The sequence below is a fragment of the Haemaphysalis longicornis genome, unplaced genomic scaffold (genome assembly GCF_048455015.1).
Source record: "Haemaphysalis longicornis isolate Haplotype H1 unplaced genomic scaffold, Haemaphysalis longicornis Haplotype H1 scaffold_9, whole genome shotgun sequence".
NCBI classification, from domain to species: domain Eukaryota; kingdom Metazoa; phylum Arthropoda; class Arachnida; order Ixodida; family Ixodidae; genus Haemaphysalis; species Haemaphysalis longicornis.
The window spans coordinates 117,219,895-117,247,243 of record NW_027526460.1 but is presented as its reverse complement, the minus strand read 5'-3'; the positions used below and the strand labels follow the sequence as shown (position 1 = coordinate 117,247,243).

Genomic DNA, 27,349 nt, shown 5'->3' with positions numbered 1-27,349 from the left:
CCTTGAACGCTGCGAGAAAGCTTGCCTTCCAGCTGTCCCAGCTGTCTGATGCGTGTGTGGAGAAGTGCAGCTCATACCACTTCTTTGCAAGTCCCGTCAAAAACAGCCGCATGTTTTCCACTCGGTCGGTAGCTTTGTGCCAGGAGTTCTCGGATGCGTATTCATAGGAACGAATCCAATCCTCAGGACTTGAACTCTCTCCGTCAAACCGATCCGGCTTCACCCTTTCTGTGCGCTGTCTTTGTTGAGCTTGGACCGTAGCGATGAGGGTCTCCATGAGCTGCTGTTGCCTCTCTGCCAGCCGTTGTTGCTCTTGCAGAATCAGAAGAAGGCCTGGGTCGATGGTAGTAACGTTAACATTCGGTGTCGTGTTCGTGTTCCCTGACGCCCTCATGGTTGGCTCCATGAAGTATTCCTGGAACTCGGACAGCTTCGCTCTGAGCTTGAGAGAAAACTGGGTAGTCAGGTGCTCGGTTGTCTGGCCGGACTTTGCCACCCAGTCACACAGTTGTGGTGTTGTGATGCACTCGGGCAACACGTACGGCACTTCGTCGTCGACGTGGCATGACGAGAAGTAAAACTTGCCTTGTGAGTTCCGCGTGGCATGCAGAGTAATCCACATAGTATCCGTCTTTGGAATCCTGTCGGCTGCGCCAATGTAATGATCCGAGGCTGTTCACTTGGGAACCATCCTTTTATTCTGCTCCTCAACCTTCTCTTCTTCCCCTGCATATATATATATATATATATATATATATATATATATATATATATATATATATATATATATATATATATATATATATATATATGTGATGTACCGCAGATGGATGGTACAGTGCAGTTGGCCGAAATGGGAGAGTAGCCACCAAGATAAGGTGCGGTGCGTTAGTGGTGGACGAGGAAGAAGTTGTTAATAAAGGTGTTGGTTCGACGGACACCATGTCTCCTGCGTTACATATATATATATATATATATATATATATATATATATATATATATATATATATATATATATAGAAAGAAATGCCGGCAGTCTACAACGCCAAAGAAGGCATAGGGGAAGGTTAGACTTTTTTTTTATTTTTTTTTTACCGTTAGTGACGTTACATTATTATTAACTTTTTTTATTAATTACGTGAGAAATAAAAACACGCGCCCAGAGTATATACGCGCCCATATATATATATATATATATATATATATATATATATATATATATATATATATATATATATATATATATATATATATATATATATATATATATATATATATAAGAGAAGAAAAACTTCGAACAAGGTAAAAGCACGATTGTGGCCTACGTTTCAGCAAAGAGAACTTGCTTGGGAAAGCAAGTTCTCTTTGCTGAAACGTAGGCCACAATCGTGCTTTTACCTTGTTCGAAGTTTTTCTTCTCTTGTGTTCTCTACCATCTTCAAAGTTCTACTACTCCCTATATATATATATATATATATATATATATATATATATATATATATATATATATATATATATATATATATATATATATATATATATATATATATATATAGATAGATATATGCCTTGAAAAAGACAAGTCCCCGTGCCGTAACATTGGCAGAAGTCTGAGGCCGCTCCCTTCTCCAAAGTAATTTTTCTATATATACATATATATAAATATATATATATATATATATATATATACATATATTTATATACATATGTGTGTGTGTGTCTTTCTGTCTGTCTGCATGTGTGTCTGTGTGTGTTTAAAGTGGAAGGCCAGTAATTTACAAGCTCAAAAAAAGCATGCGGCAATACTTTAGCTGTTTCTTTTCCTTTTTAATTAGTAATAATTGTGAGGTTAGCATTTGTATGTTGGCAAAGAATTTAGAGGAAAGCACGTTTATGATGAAGACCGATCACATGCCTTCCGAGCACATGTCAAGTGCCTTACCAATTCGGCCATCTGGGCGACGCGGTTCTCCGCCACCGTCCATCACGCTGACTATTTCGGTCGGTCGGTCACTTCATTCAACTAACTGCTGCGAGAACAATAAATGGGCCGCATATCTGCTTGCATTGCCGCAAATGAACTTCGCCCATGGCTCAGACAAGCTCACGTTACTACGCGCGAATGAACGTTACGCATCGTTGGGAAAATTTAACTATGCAACTGGGAGTATCAACCTCCTTTTTTTCAGAATTCATGTTGGACTGGCTTCTTTACAGTTCACTATGAAACTACGAATCAAATACAATAGAAAATAAATGGTCAGAATTTGATTGCCGACATTGTCAAGAATTCCCACGTTGTGCCCTGGCTACAAATGAACATTCATGTTCTACTATTGCTTTTCTTACTTTCACAATGCGCGGAAATTTAGAAAAACGATATTAGGTACCTTCGCAGTAGAAGTTCTGATAAAAAAACATTTTAAGCTCTTCACATTTTCAGGACGGTGCTAACCGGGTCACTGCTTCTCGTCGCTGTGTACTTAGTACAACTGGCTATGGTAGTTGCTTTGGTGGTGTGGTTTCGCGGCTGCGACCCGGTGCTGTCCGGAGCCATCAGGAGTCACGATCAGGCAAGTGACACTTTTTCGTTGCTTTTGAAGTGGAAGGGGAACGGATCCTGACAGTAGTATTGGTATTTACTTTTCATCGACAGTCTCCTTCAGGATTATGGCAATGGGAAAGTATCTCGCAGGTTCTTCGCAGGTGTTCTGTGGTTTCTGGGACCTGCAACAGTGCCAAAAATTAGACGAGGGTGCTTGACCACGGCACAAAAACACAAGCACACGGCAGGAATGTACAACTCAAAGTTAAACAACCTGTACATGACTATAAGAAATAAGAGCTCTAGAGAAAATATAAAGTACAGTCCCCAATAAATGTTCAGGGCGATGTGTCGTAGTCCGCAGGGCGTCGTGGGTGCCAGTAACGATGCGGGGTAGGGCATTGCGGGGCTGCGACGACGGCGTCCCACGCGACGCAGCGTCGCCGAGGAGGACACACCGTTTTCCTCGCATACAACGGTCAGCTTGGCAGCCGCTCACGATGTGGCAACCTGTAGCAGCGGGCAAGAGGCAACCGGCCACTGCCGGTCGCCTACGGGCCACAGGCGGCGGGTCGTCCACGGGCGGAGCACGTGAACGTTGCGCGCCTCCACGAGCCAGTCGCGCCAGGGCCCCAGGATGCCAGGGCCCCCGGTAAACCCTTCTAGATCTCGGGTCCCGAAAACCCGATGAGCTTCGAGTCTCCCACCTGGACGTCGTGATCCTCGATGCTGCTCCGCCCACTCCTGCCGGAGTTCTCCTCTCTTCTCCCCCGGCCTCCCTAGCTCTTCAGAAGGGAAAAGGTTTGGGCGTGTTGGTTCATTGTCACACGGAAAACAAGCGCTAAACAAAAACACGGGACGAGGAGTAGACGGAACAAGCGCTCCTCGGTTGCGGCGACTTCCCATTGGGCCACGTTAGCCCCTCGTGTGGCTTGCCACTTGTTCTCGCAACCATACTAAGGGCAATCCCCGCATAAGTATTGCGTGGGTATGTTCCGTCCATGCTGTCGTCGTCGCCGTCTTTCCACCTGACAAGGTTGTTTCGTTTTGCAGTTTTGCAGAACTTTTAAAGAATTAGGTTTTTTCAAGTTGCTTTTTTGGATCAAGAGTCCCAGGGTCAATTCTTTAGTTAAAAAAAACATAGGCTTAACGGAGAATGGATTGGCAACGCTGGAACACTTATTGATTGACAACGTCTCGGTTAGGTGAGTAGAAAAGACAACTTATTGATTGACAACGTCTCGGTCAGGTGAGTAGAAAAGAAAATCAACACAAAGTATTGCAATATCCTACAGGTTTCGCCGCAAGGTTTTTTAAGAACATTCAAACGGCCCAGCATATAAATTTCAATGTCATCAAAAAACATTCCTGAAATTTGATTACTGCGTCAAATTTCTCGCAGCTCGCGGGAAATGGAAGGCGCTTTGACCGATACTTGCAAGAACTCTAAAAAAAGTGTTCACAAAAATCACTTTCGTAATAGATGGGCTGGTGAGTCCAAGGACGCGGTTTTGATTCCAGGGAACGGCAGCCGATTTTATGATGCAGCCGAAAAGCGAAAACGCCAGTGTGTGGTGGCGATTTCGGCGCACGTGAACGATCCCCACGCGGTCAAAATCAATCCGGAGCCCTCCACTACGGCACGCCTCATCGACTGCGTAGCGTCGTCGCGTTAAACCTCATGATCGGTCACCTTTCCCAATATACATTTTATTTGCACCTTATTGGCTCCCTCAGTCCCGCCGTTATTTTGACATTACATGCCCATGCGGTTCTGTTAACATTGCAGTGTTACTTTGCAGTAGTTTTCCTCTGCTTGCACGTGCATTGTTTGCGTTGTTTAGCTCCTGAATTAAAATGTCTATCGCACGGGGGTCAAACGCAAAGTCAATTCTGCTTGAGTCAACTCCATTTTATTCATGTCTTGAACGTCAAGTCGGCGCGCAATTAAGTACCATGCTCAATGTCTCGGGGAGTGTTCTGAAAGGAATCGAAGCTGCTACGAACATTAAGAAACCCCTCGTGATACGGTTGCCCGTTGTGGGTAAAAAACTAAATACAGCGCTGAAAAGGCGAAAATATATTATCGCACGAAAAAGAAAATATAATAATGCTGTAAATATATTTAGTATGTTTAAAGAAACGCAAATTGTATGCCAGATTTTTTAAAACGGGCAGGTGTTTCAACCTCTTGTTGTCATGATTTACAATATGCCAGCGTTTTCTGAATCCGTCCAGCGTAAAATGTGATGAAACAGTGGACGTGTAGTTCTCCTCTGCCGGTTCCAGCTTAAACATTTGCTCGACCAAGAACGGCCGCGGCATTGCCGCGAAAATGCTACGGTTAGCACACAAAAAAAATTCGCAGCTACACCTAAGTGGTGCCAAGAACCCGCCTGTGCTGAGGACCTGTATCGATTCCTAGCACTGTTTGCCCACTACCCCCCAGCCAGGACCGTGTAACGCTCTGCATTTCCAGAAAAATTGAGATATCGCGGACGTTTCGCCCGTAATCGCTATAATGGAGCAAATGGAGGAAACTTGTCTCGCGAAATTTTTGAGAACTAAAAAATAAGAAAAATATAAAAAAATGCGGAAAATGGCGAAGCCTGTAACGCCCTGCATTTCCACAATAATTCAGATATCGCGGAAGTTCCACGTTCCACTCAAAGACCGCTCGTTGTTCTATGTCCGAAGTATAATGTTGAAAACTGGATATCTATTACTTTGAAAGGTCTTTATTTTGTATCTAACATGATTGCTTCATTTGACGTCAATATTTAATTTTTACATCCTCACCTTTGGGGAAACTTGACACCTAATGCTTATCTGACTCAACCGCGTGTTCTCGCATCATTAACGTTAAAATTTCGAACTTGGTCGTTCTCACGTCTCGGATGCTTATATTAGTTACATTCTGACTACCACTTCTTCTGGAGAAGCGCTGTGAAGGGTCCTCTGTTACGCTTGGTATAGGACTTTAACTCATCGTCCTAGCTGTATAACACTTGTTGCTACCATAGGTCGGCGTACTCACTCGTGAGTACACTCATTTGTACTCATTTGTACTCAAACTCACGAGTGAGTACGATGATGAGTGATCACACACCCAGAAAAAAACAGTGAGTACGATGACGAGTGAGTACAGGGGTAAGTCCACTACTCGTGAGTACAGTACTAATGAGTACACTACTCATGAGTATGAGTACTCATGAGTAAAGTATTCATGAGTATGAGTACTCATGAGTTTGAGTACTCATGAGTGAGTATTCATGAGTGAGTACTCATGAGTACACAGCACTCATGAGTACAATACTCATGAATACTGTTTTTGCGAGTGCTTGCACTCTTGAGTATATGCACTGCCGAGTACAGTAGGGCAAACAAGAAAACGGACGACAAAAGCTTCCACCCGAAGACACGCAGAAAAACGCAGTTTACGGCCACGGCTTCACCGACAAGCCCCGAGCTCCCCTGAGCCCGACCCGGCCTGAGAACAAGAGGAGACGCCAGACGCAACACGAGTGCTTAGGTTCCGTTTCGCTTTCTCACATGTACTTGCCTTCGCGCAGTAAGTTGCCCAACGACAGTGCACCGCGTCAGACGTTTTCTTCCTCTGTCCTGATTTATATGTAACCTGTTTTTTTCTAATCAATTAAACAATTTATTTTTTCTACTTAGTTTTTCATTCGAGCTACGACCTAGCTAACAGTGCAGATAAGTTGATTATTTGTGAGTAATACAAATTGAGTACTCATGAGTGCAGAATGAGTAGTACTCATGAGTAGTATGAGCAGTACTCATGAGCAGTAGTACTCATTGAGTACCCATGAGTACAGATTGAGTACTCATGAGTACAGAGTGAGTACTCATGAGTACAGATTGAGTACTCATGAGTACAGATTGAGTACGAATACTCGTGAGGACAATTGAGTTTGAGTACAAGTGAGTACGATTACAAATGAGTATTTGACGAGTGATACGAGTGATTTTGTGAACAGACGAACTTTTTGAGACTGAGTTTGATTGAGTACAGCGTGAATGAAAAAAATTGTGATTGAGTTTGAGTGAGTTCTTTCTATTTTGCCGACCTATGGTTGCTACTGTGTGATTTCAAGCTGCTCACCAAAATCGACGAGTTGGCAGACATTCCGACTAATAAATGATTTTGCCTCAGCAGATTCTGCCCCATTACGTGAAAAAACACCTAGTCGGGTTCACGGGATTCAGCGGGCTTTTCCTTGCAGCTGTTGTCAGCGCTGCAACGAGGTATGTATCTTCTTTAATGAACTTGCTCACATCGAGGGGGGTTTGGGCTACAGTTAAGTAACTTGGAGTTGTTTTTTGTGGTGAAGGCGTTGTGAGACTGTTTGAAATTGCTGCCGTAGCGTATAAATGGCATTATACATGGCAGTCTAAAACGCGATGAAGCGGTGGTGTATTTGAAAGACACCATGACGCCACTCGGCGCCGCTGCTCTGGAGCACGACCAGCCGCGTAATGACTCCGTGACTCATCCTGCTTAGCACCGAAGCGAACCTCAATTCGTCACAATCCCCTGCAACGAAGCTCTCATTCCCTATGCGTGATATAGTTTACTTCATTCTGCTGTTTCTTGTATGAGAAACAATCCGCCATGCATCGTCTTTTAAAGCCAAGCTTTTTACCTCTCCCCCAATGGTTGCGTCGTGACCGTTGGTGTCAACAGCAAACTCCCGCAAAGAAATAAGACTGGCGCCGCCAGGACTCGAATCGGGAACGAATAGGGAAACAGAGAGAGCAAGAGCCCGTTGTTTATCGATTGAGCTACGAGTGCTCCCAGACAAGGAAGAAACAGATGGGGCACTTACCGAGCACAGCTGCGGCTTTACCCCCATGCGTTCTCGCTCAATGCCACGTGATAGCTTCACGCGACTTCTCGCGCCGCTCTGCGCTCCACTCACAGCACCTGTAGCGACCGCGTGCGCGTCTTGCACAAGCACGAGGAGTTAGTAAACGTTAAGAGATCCTCGCAACAACACCTGACATCTCACTTCTCCTCTGTCTCTGCTGCCGATTTCGCGGCCTTCGTCGGCTGCGGAAGAGACGGAGGAGAAGTAAGATCGTCTAACACCGGGTTTGAGCTCCCTTTAATTTATAAAAAAAGAGTTTCGACTCATCCGCTTCACCAATACAACTCAACCAACCACCGATCATGGATAATGCATTGATTTAACTGCAGCGAAGAACATCTATTTGAAGTAATAGAGGGTGTGGTTAAGTACATTTCACTTGTCTCTGGTTTCACTCTTTGTAGAGCCACGTGTGTGAATTTAAGTGACGTCGCATGGGTAATCGTTGTAGGTGTCGTTTACAGCTTTGCTTTCCAACCGCCTTAAGAGGGTGAATTGGCAGGCATTTTTTCGGAATTGTTTCTAATCAAATATTTAAGTCATCACGATGGGCATAATACATTTGTAGTTAATAAATTAGAAGTAATGGCATAGTTTACAGTCCCTTCTAAAGTGTGGCATTGCATTTGTTGCTTGTTAACTTATATTCTGCTGTAGAATTTTTTTTAAAGCAGTTTACGTGGGTCTCGTCGGTGTGCATATTTTTTCTGCAGTGTAGGAGAGGTTTGTTTTTGTGTGGTTGGGCTCATCTTATGTTTAAATTTCTTCCGACTTTTTCAGCACGATTTCTTCAATAATCAACTCTCAGGCTGCGGTACTGTACGTTGATGTGGTTTCCCAGCATTACAGCAATCTGGGTTCTCGTGTACGTTTGCTTACGCGGGGAATAGGTAAGTGATTGCGGAAGTTGCTCCCTCACTGTACAAAACGCACCACATTATTATGGCAGCTTTTAATGGTGCGCACCCTTTTCTTGTATTCCAGAACCACTGAGTTTCGGTTTTGCGCTATTTGAAGTAGTTATAGATCGGCGTCTTTAAATACCTGGAATCATTGGAACGAATGGCTTATTAAACTTCCGGAAAGGAAAAGATGGAGTAGATAAATTTTCTACTGTTACAATTCTGGCAACCGCCCCGTCGAACTCACCCCCAAGCAGGTAGAGGGAGAAAGAGCTATGTTACTCAAATCCGGTCCACTTAAATTCTCTCCGTGGTTCGCGCCTATAGCGCAGCGCTTAGCGCACGTGTTCGTGGCGGCAACATTAAGAACTTAACAATTATAAAGCCAGCACATAATGGTTCTGTCAGGAGAAAGTGAATTGGTGCGGAAACTCGTTGGGTGTCCTTCGAGTGGATGTCAAGATAGAAAGCCGAGACAATGCCCACAAGTTTTTAATCTATACCCGCAAGAAGCATACTACCCGCCTAAGAGGGCGTTAAGGAATGAAAATTGAGAATCTTGAGGAAATTCTGCTGTGCGTGCAAGTTTGCTGGAAATGTAAAAAAACCTTGAATTAGCGCAAACACGACGAATGAATCAGACACACCGCACCGCTCTTTCCCAGTTAAGATTTTATCAAAACTGACACAAACCTGAATACCAAAATCATTGCACACACCTGACCGCACAACAGAAAAACGTTAGAAACATTTGTGGCTTTTTTCATTCTGTGTGGTAGTGCCGAACCGCATCTCTGGCTGAAGAAAGGGTTTTTTCGAAAATACAAACCTTTCTAAACCCGAGCAAAGCTGCAGGTGACATTCACGCCATGGTATTAACATCTACGGCGCGATACTGTTACTTTGCCTTTAAAGGAGCGTTTTGGAACAAAGATGCTGAATTAATCATTTAGCTTTCGAAGTACCTGCCACTAGTTTCAATCGCAGCCGCGCAGGTAAGACAGGTCACGTAGGCTTCTGCGGCTTGAAAAGTGGGCGTATAATGTTGCGGTACGAGTTGTTGGTTAATTTATGCGAAAAACTGACAAAGTCAGTGTTTCAGAGCATTTATTCTTTACTGTTGTGGCAGTACTGACTATTTTGGATTTCTACGGAGTGAAAGAAAGGGAGCAAGAAATTAATCCCTTTCACTCACTTTATTGAGCAAGAAATATTGGAGTATCAGGATGAGGAAACGCGCTCCTTTTTTCAGCGACGAGAGTAGGGTAATTCTGTTCACAAGGGCCATGTCATGGAACCTTGCTTGCTGCTTGGTCGGCTGCCATGATTCATTTTATTCCCTCGCGTCCGCTTATCTTTGTAAAGCTGTGAATTTTCTGATTTTATTACGGGAGAATCTTTCTCAAGCGTTTAAAAATTTGTCCTGTCCAAATTAAAATTTTAGCTTCCATTTGACAGTTTCCCTAGGCGAATTGTAAAAAGGATCACTGAAATTTCTGTTCTGGTTGTTCTTGGATTATAGCGGGTCATGCAGTCGCCGTTTTGTCACGGTATTCCTTTAATACAACTGTTACCTTGCTACTTCAGTAAACCCTGGAGTCGGTGTATACCGCGTTTTCGTGGTTTTATAACATTCCCGCGGCAATTTGATTGTGGCCAGTCACCGGTTATTGAGTAGGTTCGGACGGATGTTCCTCAAAAGACGTGGAATATTTATGAAAAATCACTGGATCGGTGACATGCTCGTGATATCTGCCAGTCATTTATTCTCTGGAAGGAACCCCGTCTTCCATAGGATGACATGTCGCGTTTTTGTTTGCCGAAATACTCTGTGCTAGGACAGTGAATTAACTGATTTCTTGAAGGGTATTATAATGACCCCATTTGAGGGCTTCTTCGACATTTGGAAAAATGAGTAGGCTTAGAGCTGCGTTACTTGATGCCCTGATTACGGCAATTATTTCGTTTTTTCGGTGTCAGTATGTTTCAGGCTAGGTCCCATGGTATCAGCCTAGCGATGGTGTGCGCATGAATCTTGTCTTCTCTTACTCAGTTATTTCTCCCCTTTCTGTGGTTAGGCGATTTACTATGTCAGCCAAATGGTTAGAGATTTTTCGTATGTTGTAGATTGTGAGTTCGTTTCTGTCACATGTTTGTGGGGTCATGCCGATGATTCTTTCGTGACTGTTCTCTGGTACAACATCCAGATGTATTTTTATGGTGTTTTTAGGCTGGTGCGCGTGGTGCCCTACATCTTTCGCAAGAAGGAACTTCCAGGGGTGATACCGCTTCGCAATATCCTGAACGCCATTCCGAGATTCCTCTAGTTAGACACTATAAAGCGGATTTAACGCTTAATTAGGACAAAGTAATTTGTTTCTGGTCATAATTTAGACGTATCTTCGTGTGAAGAGCCCAGTGTTCCCTTTTTATCCCCTTTTTAAGTTAAGGGACCAAAATCGTGGTGCTGGCACTAGCGACGGTTGCAAAGACGTTTGGGGTCATGGTGTCGTTTGCGGGCATGGAGCGCCGAAGTGCCTGCCTAGCACGGCTATTTTACCAAATGAGTGCAAAAGAAACTTTGTTGCGTAGACGCGGCGACTTCTGGAATCACGAATCCTTTCCTCCGTCTCCGCCGTAGTGTTATTGTCCTTAGTTGCACACTCCCGTTGTCGCTGCACGGTAATACATATTCAGGCGAGCCATAGATTCTATCACACTGTTATTTTGCTCTTGGCAGCAAAGTCGTATTTCTGCGGAAGCTTGAGGAGCACGGATGATAGCTGGCCGCTAGCTTCCACGAAAAAATTACAAGATGTGCAAGTTAACACTAGCATGTTATTAAACGAGCTTACATTTGTTGAAGTTGGGACAACCGGGGCACCAGTAAGGCGCGGACACTATTCACAAACGGAACTATGTTGTTCGTTGAGAAAGCCGTATACTCAGTGTTTTCCACTTCGTAGGGTAAGTTACTGCCTGTTACGGCTGCGCAAGGATGCCAGGAGCGAACATAACTAATCCCAAATCATCACAATCACAATTCACAAATAACTAATCACAAATAACTAATAAAGCCGCAGAAGAAGCGTACACTCCATGGGCCCGTTAGGTCTTTACTGCTTACAAAATTGTACAACAAGACTACAAGATTCTTTCAGGGCATTCGTCCACCTAGTGTATTCAAGAAGGCAGCCTCTTGGTAGCAGTGGTACTGTGATTTTTGTTGAGTGCAGCTTTCGTGGGCACCCAACATTGTATACAGAGATCTACTTCAGTAAAACGTTTTATATTTGAGAATTGAAACCTTGTCATAAGAATAATGAACTAAACGATCCCTACAAAACTTGTTTCTTTTTTGGCGGTAGCATATTATTGCACATATTTGCTGATAACGCAAACGAGATAAAGAACTCAGTTTGGGCACTGTGGCGTTGTTGAAAACTTGAAAAAAGACAGGAGTGGCATTGAAATGTTCCTGAAGTATTGTTCAGTGAAAGTAGTATAACTGCTGATATGGCTCAATACGGTTATATATATGTTCGACTAAATTAGTTATGGTTGCATAAAAACCTAATTATACCCATATGTGCTCTATTTACGGAATTTATTAAGATCACTAATAATGTAAATATTATAATATTATTATATCAGAATTAAAAATCCGTAAATAGAGCACATATGGGTATAATTAGGTTTTTGTCATTATTAATGTAAATATTATAATATTATTATATCACAATTAAAAATGGAACGGAAGGGATGTGCTAAAGAATTCCTCGGGCAGGTACCCTTTTGATCGCTTCTGCAAACAGTAACGTATTTTAATGCAGATTCCTTATTTTTCAAGCGTTCTTCCTCGGAGCTATAATGACCCTATACAGTTGCGTCTGCGTCTACATGGGATCCGTAACGAGGGTAAGTAGCGGTCACATTGCTGCTGTGAGATACCTAAGTACACGGTCTATACTGCGCTGCACAAACGCGAAGTCTAACACCAGTCCACGCACCTGGGTAGCGCCTAAAGGCCTCGCAAAATGGTTACTATAGTAAAATTATAAAGTGGCGCTTTATTTGCACTCGTCGTAAAGAGTATTTGTAAATATTTATTACCTAGACGTTGAAATGGGGGAAACAGTTCTTAATCAAAAAAGTTTATTCGAGTGTACAAGGTATGACACCTTTTCATTGTGCTTTTCTTCAACAGGTGGTAATAATGGTTTATTCAGCCGCGACGGGTCCCTTCGTCGGTCTGCTTATACTGGCGGTGGCGTTCCCCTTTGTGCATTCTAAGGTAGGCCCTCCCTGTTCAGACGAATATGGCTTTTTTTATTAGTCAACAGACAGATTTAGGAATAGGTTGCAACGTATTTTTCATAATTATTATGTTTAGAGTTAATGAGTCACATGCCTAAAAACGCTCTCCACACGCCACCTTCCACACCTCAACAACGCGTGTCAAACCTCAACAACGCGGAAATAAGGAAATAAAGTAAATAAATGAATAAGGATATAAAGGATATAAATGAATAAGGATATAAATGAATAAGGAAATAAAGCTCCCAAATTTCACATTTTGTGGCATCACGTGCCGCAGCTACACTGGAATACTAAGCATGGTCTACTAGAGGGTTATAAAATAATTGGGCCACCTACAGGTATTTTTACTGCAGCGGGATTTTGTTACAGGAGTATTTTGGTTTCTGGCCTCTCTCAGACGAAGGGTATAAAGTACACGCACCAGAAATTCAGCAAGATTGACATTTGTACTTTGCAATGCGCACGTGCTTACAGAGAGTTAGAGAGGTACAGGAAAATTTTGTTAAGTGCAATTGTTAGTAAAGCGGGAAATATACTTAACGGGCTGAAGACAAAATACAACTTCTTTCTTTTTTAAAAGCTTTAACCTTTTGTAGCTCACTCAGCTATGTCCAAGCAGCAAAAGGAATGTAACCAAACAATCGAGATTAATTTACCAACTTTCAAATTTCGCGGCGTACGCAGGTAGTACATGCAGGTGTGACGTGTAGAATTTAGCACTAAAAACGTTTTTGTGAGTGCGTTTAACTGCGCGCTCCCATTCAACTGGTACAAGCAAACAGAACCAGGGGCTCAAGTATAACCCCCCAGTCAAGGTTTTTTTGGCGTTGGGTGAGGTCGGCGGCCTCCAATCGAACACACAAGATTCTGTGAGCTCAGAAAAAACGGCCGGAAATTGGCTGGGAAGTGGCTGTCGAAAAATGCTTTCTTTGGTATCCGAATAATTTGTTCGAAGTTAACAATAAAATGGGTATTGTCATCGAGACAAAAACAGCCTTTTTAATGAACGAGCATGTACTTTGTCTTCATGGCCCCTATTATCTTCTAACAAAGTGAAGCTGTAAGATTCCGCCATGGTTTTAAGCAGTTCTTTGCTCCTTGATGCTTCCACACAGTTTCCAATCCAACACATTTATAATCAAGCATACCACCACCCAGCAATTTCGAAAGCAACCTTAATTCACAGAATTTTTACGCCTTGTATTTTTGTAGTTCTGTGATTTGTACATTTGCAGCTAAATACGCTTATATATTTGTATATTCGTACTTTGCTAAAAATTCAAAAAGCACTTGGCAAAAGTGCAAGGTAAAGCGGACGAACAACCTTTTGATAGGATTTATACGGCATACAATACGCATTTTATTTGCTTAATATTTCACAAATGTTAAAGTATATCTAAAGCTTTTACAAATTGAAGCTTCAGATATATTTTGCTCTGAGTGAACAGAAAATTGTCGCTTGCCGTGTAAATGGCGCTGTGATGAGGAGCTGAACCTTTATTTTTTTACTATTCGTGTAGTACTTTGCAGATGGTTTTTTCAAATGTGGTTGTCTTGTGTGACATGGCCGCACTTCTTTACACTGCACAAAAATGGAAGTATAAATGGCGACCCACCCGCATTTGCGTATACCTCCCGTCAAAAGGATCTCGTATCGATCATGTTCAATGAAGACCTGAACCAGCGATCCGTTCTGTTTTCTCTCATCCCAACACATGTACCGTGAGCAGTACCATGAGCAGCAAGTGAAGTCCTGCTCTCATAAAGCTGCATGCGATTGGGCCGCTTTGTATCCTGTAGGTAATTGCCTCGTTCGGTGTTGTGTCTGAAGGCTAAATTAGTGGCGTGCGCCAAGTTTCGGGCATAGCGAAACGCCCCAAAACTTATTTAAAGCGGGTCTTCCAAATGTAGCTTTATGGTTTCCCAAAACATTAGCACTGAGAGGCACGCGAAGAGCAGCAAATACGTTGTGTGTACACAGTATTGGACGGTGATGGGTTAATTTTTATTGGGGGGGGGGGGGGAGGGGTGGAAGGGGGTTAGAAACGTGCTTCGAAATCTCTACACACGGGCGTTTCAGCTTTTCGCATCCTTTTGAAAAGCAGCTCCCGAGGCCGTCATCCGACCCGCGTCCCCGGCCTCAGCAGCACAACGCCTTAGGTAGTGAGCTATCGCGGCGGACGCCATTCTTAACCTGCGGATAGAATGCTCTGTTGTAACATGCTTGTCTTAGACGCCAAGAGGACCCTAAAGGAAAAATCCAACACAGGATTATTCGCAAAAAAAAAACAGAACTATCCTTTCCTAGCTCTCTCAATTCTAATATAGCTCCAAAGACGCTCTTTTCAACAGTGCAGACACGACGCATTGAAACACTTTCAAAATTTCTTCTACAGAATGCCAGGAGTGAGATAATTCGAGAAAAGGTTATTACAGAGTTCTCAGTGTGTTACCTTTTTGTTACCATTCAAGTGGTAGAATAACTGCCACAGTCAGGACTGTTGGCGGTGGCTTTATGTTGTTTCTATGACGACGGAGGGCTTAGTCAAAAAGGATGATAGAATTTTTTCTCTAATATTTGGCGTTAGTATTTGAAATCGCACCCGTTTTTTTGTAAAAAGAGGTATTTTGACTGAATAAAAGTTGTATTTCGTTGGGGGCAGCAGAAAGTTAGATGGGCGATTAAGAAGAAGTTTGCGCGGATAAATTGGTCGCAGTCCAGTCAGCGCAGGACCGGGATAATTGAACTTATTTGGGAGAGGCCTTTGACTTGCAGTGGGCGTAGATTGGCTGGTGATGATGACATTATTTCGCCGTTTGCAAATTGCACAACTCTTCCAACAGGTTCACAAACCGGTTCAAAGCTTCCGAACCGGTTCTGTGCGCGATTTAGTCGAATCGGAGATGAACCGAACCGGAAAGAAATGAATAAATAAGAAGCGGAACCGTAATCGAACCAGTATTTTTTTTTGTTCGACACGCTGGAAATGTATAAAATATTTTTTGATAAGCATCTTTTCGTGACTGCCTGCCTTATAAACAGCGAATGTATCTGCTAAAGCAGTATGTTTGAGAATTTTGAATATAAAGGCCATTATATATGCACTCTCATGCTTCCCATTTTTTCAGGGCGCAGGAATAGCAACACTGGTCATGCTGATAGTGCAGATGATTATTATGTGGCAAATAATTACCAAGGGAGCCATGCCACCGCATATGCCCGTCACGATTGACTATTGTCCTCAAAACAAAACCTACATGGGAGAAGCTGCGAATAGGACGGACACCTCGACAAAAGAGAGGTTGAATTTAATTTGCTTCGGGCTTTCTAAAAAAGCTTGAGGTATTCCTTTGTACAATCACCGACAAATGAACCACGTGCAGGAAGATATCAGCAAGAATACACAAAGACCTTGATTTTTTTACCGTTCAAGTGAAATTGTCGCACGGCTTCATTACAGAAACCACGTACGGGCAATTATTTTATCTACAATATCCAAATCTTTGTTTTGGCATGTTCTGGTTCATATTTATGTGTTCTCATGTCGTTTGTTTATGAATATACGTATTTCTAATACATTTTAATCAGTTTGAGATAATTGTGGAATAAGAGGACCAAGGGCCGAGACGTCCCGGTGATGCGATGGTGGTGTTCTATTTACAAAGATGGCGATGAGAAGAAGACAAAGCAGCTCGAGCCTGAGCTGCTCCCGCGAGATGACAGGCACCAATAAGATCATCATCATCGGTGCAGCGAAGATTGTCCATAAAGTTTCTACATCCTTCCGCGGCCCCAAAGAAGCGGTGGCGAGTCCGCGTCCTGTCGGTACTTCAGGTTCGGTCCAGTTTGATCCGATGAGGCAGTCAGACGGGGAAACTGCCGCCGGTTCCGTCTTTTAAGCCTACGCACAGAATCTCGGCGCAGTCCACGCAGCCAGGTTAAAATTCGTTTGTTGTCCTCGGCGCTTTTGAATTCTGGTGCGGATTCAGGTATTTTCAGTGGGGCTTGATAACAGTGCCTTGACGGCTTCCGTTTCTCTCTCGAACGCTGTAGTCTTGTAATCCGGCTGGTGCAGCGAGATATATCCTGGTTGTTCGAACGGTGCCTGCCAAGTGCTCCCTTCGTTCGAGCGCGTTGTCGGGTGCATGCCGCAGCAGTCTTCTTTGCATCTCTTACAAACCAATCAAGGTCCCTTTCTTTGGTTTGCGGCGTCACTTGGTTGTAAGTTACAAACGCTTGAATGCCGTCTTGCCGTTTCAACTTCCCAGCAGAAGCATCGGTGTCTTTGTGCTCAGGATATACGGTACAGGTATCATCTGTCATCGTTGCGGCCTCCGACAAGCAGCTTACTTTTTTCTCGGTCATCTGGGGCAATTCTTCAAACGAACACGATACTACCAAATGTTTCGATGGGATGTCAGGGGTCGCCCGAAGGGGGGTCTCATTTTCACATTCGGTTTGAGATAACAAATGGGACGGAGGCGAGGTTTCTTGTAAGATGGTTTGTTCCTCGGGGTAATTCAAACAGCATGCGTCGCAAAGTAGTTCAGTCAGTGTAAAAAACTCACTGAAGCTGGTTGAGGACTGCAACTTTTTGATTATCTGGCACTGGTCATTGGTTTCAGATATTTTGTCTTTGAATCGGTAGTATAATCGAATCATAACATGCCTAATTTCGTCTTCATAGTCAATATTTGTAGCACATTCTTCGTATAGGTGGTCAATGTCGATGAGCGGTTCGATTTCCTCGTTTAGTATTCTCAGTTGTACTTCAGTTTTGCGTAACTCGTGCAGACAACTCTTAACCACCTCGTCCACATCACTGGTCGTTACGGAGAATTCTAGTGCTGCTTTTGCGTCTCTGCATAGCCTTCGAGTGATCAAACGCTTTTGTTCTCTTCTTGCGTTAAGTTCCTGAAGCCGCGTCATAGACAGAGGAATACTCCGTTCGTGCATATCAGGTGCTGAATCTTCCATTGCGCGATGAGCAGCGGAGTTCTCCTCACCGTTTAGAATATCGCTGCCAGAGGTCATCGGGGAAAATCGTCGCAGGTGAGGAGTCGCCGTCGTCTCGTCCGCCCATCGCGTTGTTCGGCTTCGGGTAGCACCGTCGACCTGGCCATCACCAGGGTCCGTCATCGGTATCGAGGGGTCCTCCTTCTAATAGGCCAAAGTTCGGATGCCTCCGAATCGCAGAGGGCCTTCTTCCCGGGTTCATCGGCACCAAAATGTGGAATAAGAGGACCAAGGGCCGAGACGTCCCGGTGATGCGATGGTGGTGTTCTATTTACAAAGATGGCGATGAGAAGAAGACAAAGCAGCTCGAGCCTGAGCTGCTCCCGCGAGATGACAGGCACCAATAAGATCATCATCATCGGTGCAGCGAAGATTGTCCATAAAGTTTCTACAATAATAAAGGAATCTGCATGCAGAGTAATATGATGTAATAAATTAATTACCGGCAAAATAAAACTATGTAAATACAGTAGAATCTCGATAAACGGAAATCGCTTAAACAGAATGGCCGCCTAAACGGAACAGTTGCCTGGAATTTGGTTGGTTTTGTATTCAAATAACGTAAAAAAACTCTCGATAATCGAAACTAAAATTTCCGCATCACCGTGTAAACGGAACCACAAATGAACTTCTTGTGAAATCCACTGGCATGAGAATCAGCTTTTTACGATTCCGGCTGTTTTGTTCTTGTTTTTTTTTCTTCCTCCATGCTTTCTTAGCCTTGTTGGCCTGGTAAGCCTAGTCTCGTAAGTGGTTAGCCGTGTTAGCGCAATGAATGCAACATCGCAGTTCTTGTTCCAGTCGTTCCGTCTCGATTCTAGACGCCAGGGCTACAGGGCTCACCTCCTGTTGCCTCGTTCGTGCCATCGTTGTGCTATTCGTCCTTCATTACCACGTTGCCGTCTTCTAAATTCGGTGGCTCGAAAGCACTCGCGAAGTTGAGGCCTCTAGCCTCCGTGAAGATGCAGTTGCAAGGACTCAAACAAAACTAACTGACCCATTTTGTAGTGCACAGCGACTCATTGTTGCAAAATCAACTTTGTGAATGCTGTGCCTACGCTTCTTGTAGTTTTCTTACTTTCTGAAAACTATCAGCTACAGTCACTTTCTAGTGGTTAGAGTTCCATGAAATGCCCTTAGAAGTGTGTACGCACATAAATTTGCACCTTAGAATATCTCTCTCAGTAAACGGAACTCCTATTAAACGGAACTAATTTTTCCGGTCCCTTGAAGTTCCGTTTATCGAGAGTCTACTGTACATAATTCTGTATTGAGTGCAGCTGCTACAAGCAAATGTAAATAAATCGTTCCGGCATGAGTGCAACAGCTACAAGCAAAATTAAAATTATACTAGTTCCCTACACTTCTCTTTATTCCTTTGTTATTGTCAAGACATTGAAGGCGTCTAAAAATTATAGAATTACTGGGGTGTTACACATATGGCTTTGTGTCCAAAGGGAGAGATCACTATCGGTTAAAAATATACATAAGTGAATAGGAGCTTTCTTACTCCCACTATAGATCGCAAACTCTGTGCTGAACAGAAGCTATATTTCTTCTTTACAGCGGAGAAAATACCAAGCCATCCTTCCTGATATCGTCGTTCTGGAGCTGCCTTTTCAGTACCTGCGGTACGGTGGTTCTGGGTGCTCTAATAAGCGTCGCAACAGGTGTGTAAGTGTTGTGACGGCTCGTGTTTTGTGTTTCTTGGTGGTCAGAGAACGTAGGAGACGCTAGCTATGTCCTTTACGAACTTTTTTTGTCTCTGCTTGGTTTTGGGGGGAGATATATAAGATGCATATGTTTGATTTTCTAGGTTTTCTGTGTCTCTTTCTGTTTTTTTTTCTTTTTTTTTAATTCGGTTCGACTAATTATCCTTATGCACACTATTATAACGAACAGGAGTTACTTCCACCAAATCTGCCTTTTTCTGGAAATGCAGGGCGTTACACGGTCCTCGCATGGGGGGGTGTCTCGGCAATGATTGCTACGCGTTGAAATAGCGATGACACCGAAATTGCTAGGGGCCGGTCTCATAACGCGAGCGACCCAGGTTCGTTTCCACGGGAAGCGCTTTATCTCAGGTTTTCTCTTTCTTTTTATGCGGCGACCTTCGTTTGATCGATTTCTGTAGTGCTTTTTTGGGGGGTGAAGTTGTCGCTTTTTTCGTTGTTTTATTATTTCTTTACTACGTCACAAACGCATGTGTGCTGTGCCTTCCCATCTTATAGTGAGGCGGGCTGAGGAAGTTCTCAGAGATGGCATGATTTTGCACGTGTTGGGCTCCTAAATTTGTTGTTAGGTTTATTATTTTTCCGCTTCAAAATAACCCATTTGGCTGTAATAATTAGGCAAATTCCTATCCGGCCTTTTCTCTAAGTAGGTGTTGCCCACTGCGTGCTCACCCAACATTTCTTTCTTTCCTAATGGCTGCATAGTTCGTACCCGACTTTTTAAAATTGAGGCCCGCGCTTTGAAAACTTCTGGTCTCCTTGACCCCTCACCATTTCCTTCAAACTTCTTCCCCTAGCATTTCCCCCTCTTCGCCGGTGATGAATGTTCTCTGCTAACGTTCCACATGGACAGAGCTCAAGCTTAAATAGCTCCGCTGTTAAAATGAATATAATATAATACGTGGTTGTATGTACTTTCTTGTGTTAGAATAATATGCGAATTTCGGTCGACGAAGCTGCCGTTCGGGCTCGCTGGCCTCGTCACGTTTTGTCTAGCAGCTTTTATGCCAGCGTGGCCTTGAACGTTGTAATGTCTAAAATAAAACTGTCTTTGAGTTCACCTTTGAAATTACCGCGTTGTACCTCTTCTTAATGATGGCTACTCCTTGCCTATTAAGTTTAAAACAAACGTGTACATCGCTTATTTGGGGTCGACCACCGGCGGCGTCGGCGGCGTCGGCGTCCGCAGTGCTCCTCTATATTTAAAAAAGAAACAGCATCCGGCACCAGGTTTCGATCCGAGGACTTTGCGGCCGCAGCGCGACGCTCTACCGACCAAGCCACGGACGCGACGCTGATATCAGTGTTAGTGACGCGCCTTATATCTTTAACGGATTCAAACTACGTCGTCAGCGGCGTGCGTTGGCGACTCAGCGGCGTTATAGCGGCTTGATAACTGCGTGGTGTACACGTGATACTACAAACCCGATGGAAGAGATGGAAGAGAAGGCGGCGAGGCGGTGGGCTGCGGGGGCCGAGCGCAAGCGCCGCAAGCGGGCTGACAACCGTGCATTCGCACTTTCACATTCTCCCCCTCGGGGAAATGCGGGGGAATTTTTTTCGACGTTTTTCTATATCTCAGTTATATGCTTGTATAAAGTGGTCAACCGACACATCCAGTCCTTACATTAGGGGGTCCCTAAGTGCTTTAGCCGAAAATTACTGCTCTATGCACATCAGATAACATATTAAATTACACAAAAGTTTTTTCTATTTTCCGGTCTTGGCGTTCTTCGACCGCAGGAATTTCGTCATTACAGGGGTTTTGCAGCTGTTGGCCCACTTTCCTGCAATTTCTGCAATGAACGCATTTGATAGGCACTTTAAAAAGAAAAAAAAAAGACAAGCGCAATGGGAAAACGCATCTGCTGCGACATCCAAATCACGCAGTGGCGCTCTGTGTTGGCGATAATTATAACGGTCGCAGTGCTTCCAGACGCGAAGTAGCGAGGGAAACATTTATCGCAACTGCTGCAGAGTCCTTTAAAAGTTACATGACTTGATTATATAAAATCAAAGGTAGCTGCAGGGAACAATGGGTCCTGTTCTGGTGTATAAATACAGTTTTCCGTAAATCTACGCCGACGCTTTAAAAGATGCTACATCTTCCACTTTCAGGTTCTTTGATAACCTTCAATGTAGGACATTATTGTTTCTCACCATGATTTTCCTTGCTAGGATTTTCCTTACAGTATACTAGGAGTGCCGACAATCACGTTATTTCATTTGTCAATGTTGTTATTTAAGGGCACTGAATGTATGCATACTGCTTGTTTGCAACTCTGTCAATTTTTCAACTCTGTCAGTTACCATGGAATGGGTACTATTGAGAGCCCATGCATTTACGAGTAACGGGTTTTGATGCAGACCCTCCACGGTGGCTCAGTGGTTAAGGCGTTTCGCTGCTGGGCACGAGGTCGCGGTTTCGATTCCCGGCCGCGGCGGCAGCTTTTCTGATGGAGGCGAAAACCAAAAACGCCCGTGTGTACGAGATTTCGGGGCACGATAAAGATCCCCAGGTGGTCAAAATTAATCCGGAGTCCTCCACTACGGCGCGCCTCATCGCCTGCGTTGCGTCGGCGCGTTAAACCCCACAATCAATCAAATCAATCAGTTTTGATGCAGTCTTGAAATTGTTGAAGGGTATAACTAAAATACTACCCCTCATGTAGTTTGAGCTACACTGGAGACGACGTCACGATTAGGGTCCGTTGTAGGAAAGATCATCAATGTATTCGATTGCTGGGCAACCTTTCCGAAAAAAACACAGCTTCCGAAAAATTCTTTACTCACGGAGTTAGGCAAGTATGTTTACTTTCGGAGATAGGCAAGTAGGTTTTGAGAAAACTCGGCCTTTCTATTTCCCCTGCCATCATAAGCATTCCGGAATGTTGTAACTGTTCATGACTCTTCTTGAACACAGGGGAGCATCACCAGCCGAGTGCGCCAGCCAAGCATACGAACAGTTTCTTTTTTCGACTGTGGGAAACGCTAGGAGCGGTGAAATGTGAAAAGACAGACGAAGTAAGTTGGAAACATCGCCCAACATTCCAATGTCGTGTTAAAATAAGTTTTTCTTAATCAATTGGTACCAACTTGGCCACAGTCCTACAGCATATGGAAGACATTTAAAGTTTGAAACCTGACGTTAGAAACGCCATTTGTCGCAAAGTGAACTTAATATTATCTCTCAATAACGAACTGTTGCTTCGCTCCCAAATTTCATACAGAGAGAGAGCAGTGTAAACTACTGCTGGCAAAGTGGTAAAGAAACAATCGCAATCTACTACGGTAGTTACACGGAGACCGTGATAAACTGAGACAAGGTTTCCAAAATAAATTCCGCTTTGTATTGCGAATTGTAGAATACTCTAACCATAAAAAAATGCTAACACTGATAGCTGAGAAACCCCTTTTTAAATACCTTAGCACCCTAGTTCCCGCGGTGATCTTACAGGACCATGTGAATTGTATGTTTTTGGGGCCCGCGAGAGTGGGTGTTGTTCAGTGAGTGTGACTGAAAGTAAAGTCGTATACTGCTCGAGTGCCCCAAATGTGGTGCCGCAGCTGCTTAAACCGACAGAAATGTAGTTTCCTTGTGTAGAACGCGGTTTCCGAAACAACCTTCTTTAGAATAAAGCACGGGGTAATCGACGGAAAGACTGCACCCAACCGTAATTACGACACGCCGATTGACACTTTGCGACAAAACGATACTATCTTATGTTGGCACTCTAACGAAGTATTTATTTCCTTATTACGCTATATTTGCTTTACAGGCGAAAGAAGAAATGCAGGCTGAATTTCGTGCAACCAAACTTCTCAGCACCGAGGAAGAAGATTCTTTGTGAACAATGTCCCGTACTGTAAGATATTGGGCCCGAATGTACTGCAGGAGACGCAGTATAATTGTCACAGAAACCTACTTTATTCTCTCTACTACAAGCATCTAATACTCTAATTATTGAACCATGTGGCCCTTATGGATGATGAAATTCCAGGGAAAAAATGGGATGATTCGCAAAACCACTCCTAAGAAAATTTAGGACGACAAACATGATACCTACTGCTCTTGGTATTCAGAAATACCGCGAGTAATATAAAGAGCAACTGAATAATTCCTTTTCCCGCGCTACGTGTGTTTGTTCTAATATTTCATATTATTTCTCGCCTTTGTGTATGCTTTAACAAGAATAAATATCTCTGCAAACTTTTTAGTGGTTCATCTCGAATTCAACCTTATCTTGCAAAAAATAGCTGGCCTTTAGCATTACAAACCAAAAAAACCGGTCTTTAACATTACAATCCAGTTCAAAACACAGCTCCCGCAGGAAAAGCGCTGCTTAAGGTTTATAGACCCATCAGTCCGATCACACAAATTACTTGCACTGGAAGAGGAGGGGCAGACTGCATATATAAATTTACAAAACAGTTATTACGGCAACCAAATTTAAAAAAAATGTATTGTACGTATGCTACCTCCTCCTTAGTACACAGACACGAAAGGCCTACACCAGAACACATTGTCAGGATGAGTAACGTCATCAGACGGTATGCAATGCACGTTCTTCTTTTACCCAGGTATCTGGGAAGTATTGTAGCTTTACTTTCTTGAATAACAAATTTTTTTACGTGCCTAACGTTTGCTTTAATAAGGTGTGTTTTGAGAATGCGCCAAAATTTGTTCCTGAAGGGAGAACTCAGTGGTCAACGGCTTGGAGCTTAACTTCCAGTTTGCTTTTTAAAGGTGTGCGCTTCTGATGGTTGAGATTGTACTGACTGGAATTTTATTTCAATGACCGAAGCAATGAGTAGGTGTCTGATGCAAACTTTCTATGTCCATTGTTGACCCCAATGCATTTAAACGTCTAAGAAGTGTTTTTGTTTTCGGGTGCCTACGTACGGTCTGCTGATTCGAAGTAAAACGAAAAATGCGACCTAAAAATATTACCCGTTTTAGCAACCGTTGCGTCAACATGCGCGATGTGCTTTGCAACTAGCAGGTCAATGACAGCTGTCGCCGCAAACAATTATCATATTTTTTTATTAGCATATTCTATATTGAATAGAGTCGTGTCAGGATTCTCTAAGTATATTGCAAGGTGCAGGGTAAATATGAATATGCGTTTAACGGGCCGGAGTGAGGCAGCTTTTAAAGCCTACCTTGTCTCACAAAGCGCATGAATAAGTAGGTGTCCAGCTTCAATACTTCAAGCAGCCCATCTGCGCGCACGTTACCCCATTAGTGGAATGTGCCATATATGCATGCATGACTACAAATGTCTTCATTTGTTCGCTGGTAGGCCGTCGTTGTTGCAATTACGGCAAACCCACTATAGTCATCGAGTATTAAAAGTTGGCGTAAAGGGACATGCAAGCTGCATAGGATAGAAAAAACGCTCCGCAAAAAGGTACCTATTGTATTATTAGTTAGCGTAAGCGGGCACAGTACGTGCAAATAAAAACCGTAAAATGCAGGTTACACGTCCACTAAGCCATTAGCGCAAAATGAAGCTGGAAAGTTTTTGACTGATTACAATTTAAGAACGCAAGGAAGAACGGTGGCCAATCTTAAAGAGCTTGACGTAGCAAAGCTTCCAAGGTGGCTTAGTCTTGCGAATCTGGGTAACCTTCCGCAGCACCTAGTTACCATAAGGGACATAAATATCCCTTCAGGCCCTGGTGGTATCAATTGATAGCCACATTCTAGTTCCGCCAGCGCATAGAGAATGAAACCTAAACTGATAGTTTTTTGGGAATTGTCCTTCAATGATGCCTATTTTGGTAAATATCACTGGTTCATTTTAGTGGAGCTAGTAGCTACAAAAAAGAAAAAGCTCCGGTGAAGTCAAAATTACGCCACTGAGGATAAAAAATAATTCCCGTCTCAGTTTTATTTCAAAGCTTGCAAATCTATAAATACGTGCACTACGAAGCGGAATTTTTTAGAGGTTCATGTAGTCATAACGTTAAGGAAAATGTGCAAAAGTGATGTCACTGCTCTACACAAAATATTTGTTTGCTGTATGCCTAAAATAAACTGCAACAATTATATATCTGTTATTACTTTTACTTCCAGCTCTATTTTTCGTTTGAGGGCTTTTGTGGCACTAAAAGTTATGAAACACACATAAAACACTGGTTTGCTTGAAATAAAAAAACTCAGGGCCGAAAGGGATAAAATAGACGGACAGTTGTGTAAGCGAAACAAAAGTATAAATAAAGAACGCAATCTCATATCTTCGGTGAAAAGAAAAACGAATCAGACAGTCGCCCACACTTTTCTCACATCAAAATTCTCGTTAATTACCAATTAGTAATAGTAATGGTAAGCGGCGACGAAAAGCTTTAGGTGCAGAAGTACTGCTTATAAAATAAATTATTGTCAAGTCCTCTTGGGCCTTCTGATAATTTATTGCGTGATTATGCCTATTAAAACGTTTGGTTCAACTTTACGAAAGTCACCATTCTTACACCCGCCTAAACTTGTCCTTTCGCCCAAATTCCCATTGCCTATACACCGCAAAACCCCTCCTTATCAGCATTTTTACTCGCAGCGGATAAACAACCTATTAAGGTAGCTGGACAGCCACCGGCACTCACATCAACTTACCTTAAGAACTTAACTGCCGATTCTATAATCTGCTTGCGTCCATTAAAAAGAAGTCACGGCGATGAAAAGACAATCCGAACGTGGCTAGCATGACACACGTTTCTGTCTCTCATCTTTCTTTGGATCTGCTCCAGCGTCATTTTTAACTAGTGCTGGAGCCGTCGTTGGCTACCCATTCATGTAGGTTGGCCAGTGACCGTTTTACTAGCCATCAGAACCGGACGCCCGTTCGATCCACCAACTTCAATTTGGCTGCGGCGTCAGCATGTCGACTTATAATTCCTACGTATCCAATGATGTTGGTTGGAAAAAGATGATATCCGCTGCCATGAAAAGCTTACTAGCAATTTACTGACCACATTTTAGCTACGGCGTCAGCATAAAAGCCAGAATTCTTACATACTCATTCAAGGCAATTGGCTTGCGGAGATTTCAGCAGCCGTCCGAGCCTCCTGGCCGAATTTTCTGTTTTCATTTCCCTTGGCAGCGGCAGAAACACTCCACCAACACACATCTTTTTATAGTTTTACAATAAGTTATTGTCCTGCTTTACACATTCATCAGAAGATTAGGTTCACACTTAACCTTTTGTTTTGCAAAAGGCTTGTTTATCATCCGTTACGAATTTTGCCGGTGCTTATTCAACGTGAATGGGCTAGCGGCCAATTCCAGGCTTATTTCTTGCTTTCTCTTGAAGTTCACAGCAAAGCCCGCCATCTTTCCTATGCGATGTCTGTTCTTGAAAGTTCTATGGCCTCCAAGCTATTCTTTGCCTGCACCACATTTTTTCGCTTTATGTGTAGATTTCGTAACTCTCTGCTGCATTCAGGACCCAAAGACAGATTAGCTTGCCTATAGACAGACGTAGCCAAACCAGCTTTGCTCCCGAGGGTGAATGTGTTTTTATATTAGGAGAAAAATTAGAATCCAATTTATCGTCTAGATATTGGCCCATGCACACCTCGGAATGTTTTTTTTTCCCTTTTAAAATTGTGCCTAATAATCAAAGAAATTATTCCACAGGTTTCTGTATATATAAAATGACCAGTATGACCACTGAAAAACTGCATCCAGCCTTAATCGTAGTGCTAATATTGTCGGAATCGCTTGAAATGAAGCTCAGCAATTTTCGGCCGACCTATTATCGTCCTTTCCCTCCATAAAAGTGATTCTTTGTCCTTAGATATGAAAATCTAACAATATGCCTACTACGTTTTTGTTTAGTTTATGGAGAACTCAATCTCTTTTGCTCAAAAGAGAGTGGTAGGATTGGTCAATCTGATTTTAGTACGGCTGCACTACCTCCATTGTAAATGCTTCAAAAAAT

The 27,349-nt window shown here is 43.2% G+C and overlaps 1 protein-coding gene across 1 annotated transcript in view; it reads left to right on the top strand.

Annotated features, from left to right (window-relative positions):
* The window catches only part of LOC144153379 (sodium-coupled monocarboxylate transporter 2-like), a 64,663-nt gene extending 45,309 nt beyond the window's left edge, over nt 1-19,354 (top strand). The window contains exons 7-13 of the mRNA XM_077685033.1: nt 2,444-2,573; nt 6,726-6,814; nt 8,218-8,327; nt 12,190-12,257; nt 12,547-12,633; nt 15,789-15,961; nt 19,243-19,354. Of these exons, the coding sequence (XP_077541159.1) occupies nt 2,444-2,573; nt 6,726-6,814; nt 8,218-8,327; nt 12,190-12,257; nt 12,547-12,633; nt 15,789-15,961; nt 19,243-19,354 (769 nt within the window). The remainder of the gene's footprint in view (nt 1-2,443; nt 2,574-6,725; nt 6,815-8,217; nt 8,328-12,189; nt 12,258-12,546; nt 12,634-15,788; nt 15,962-19,242) is intronic.
* Nucleotides 19,355-27,349: the final 7,995 nt, after the last annotated feature.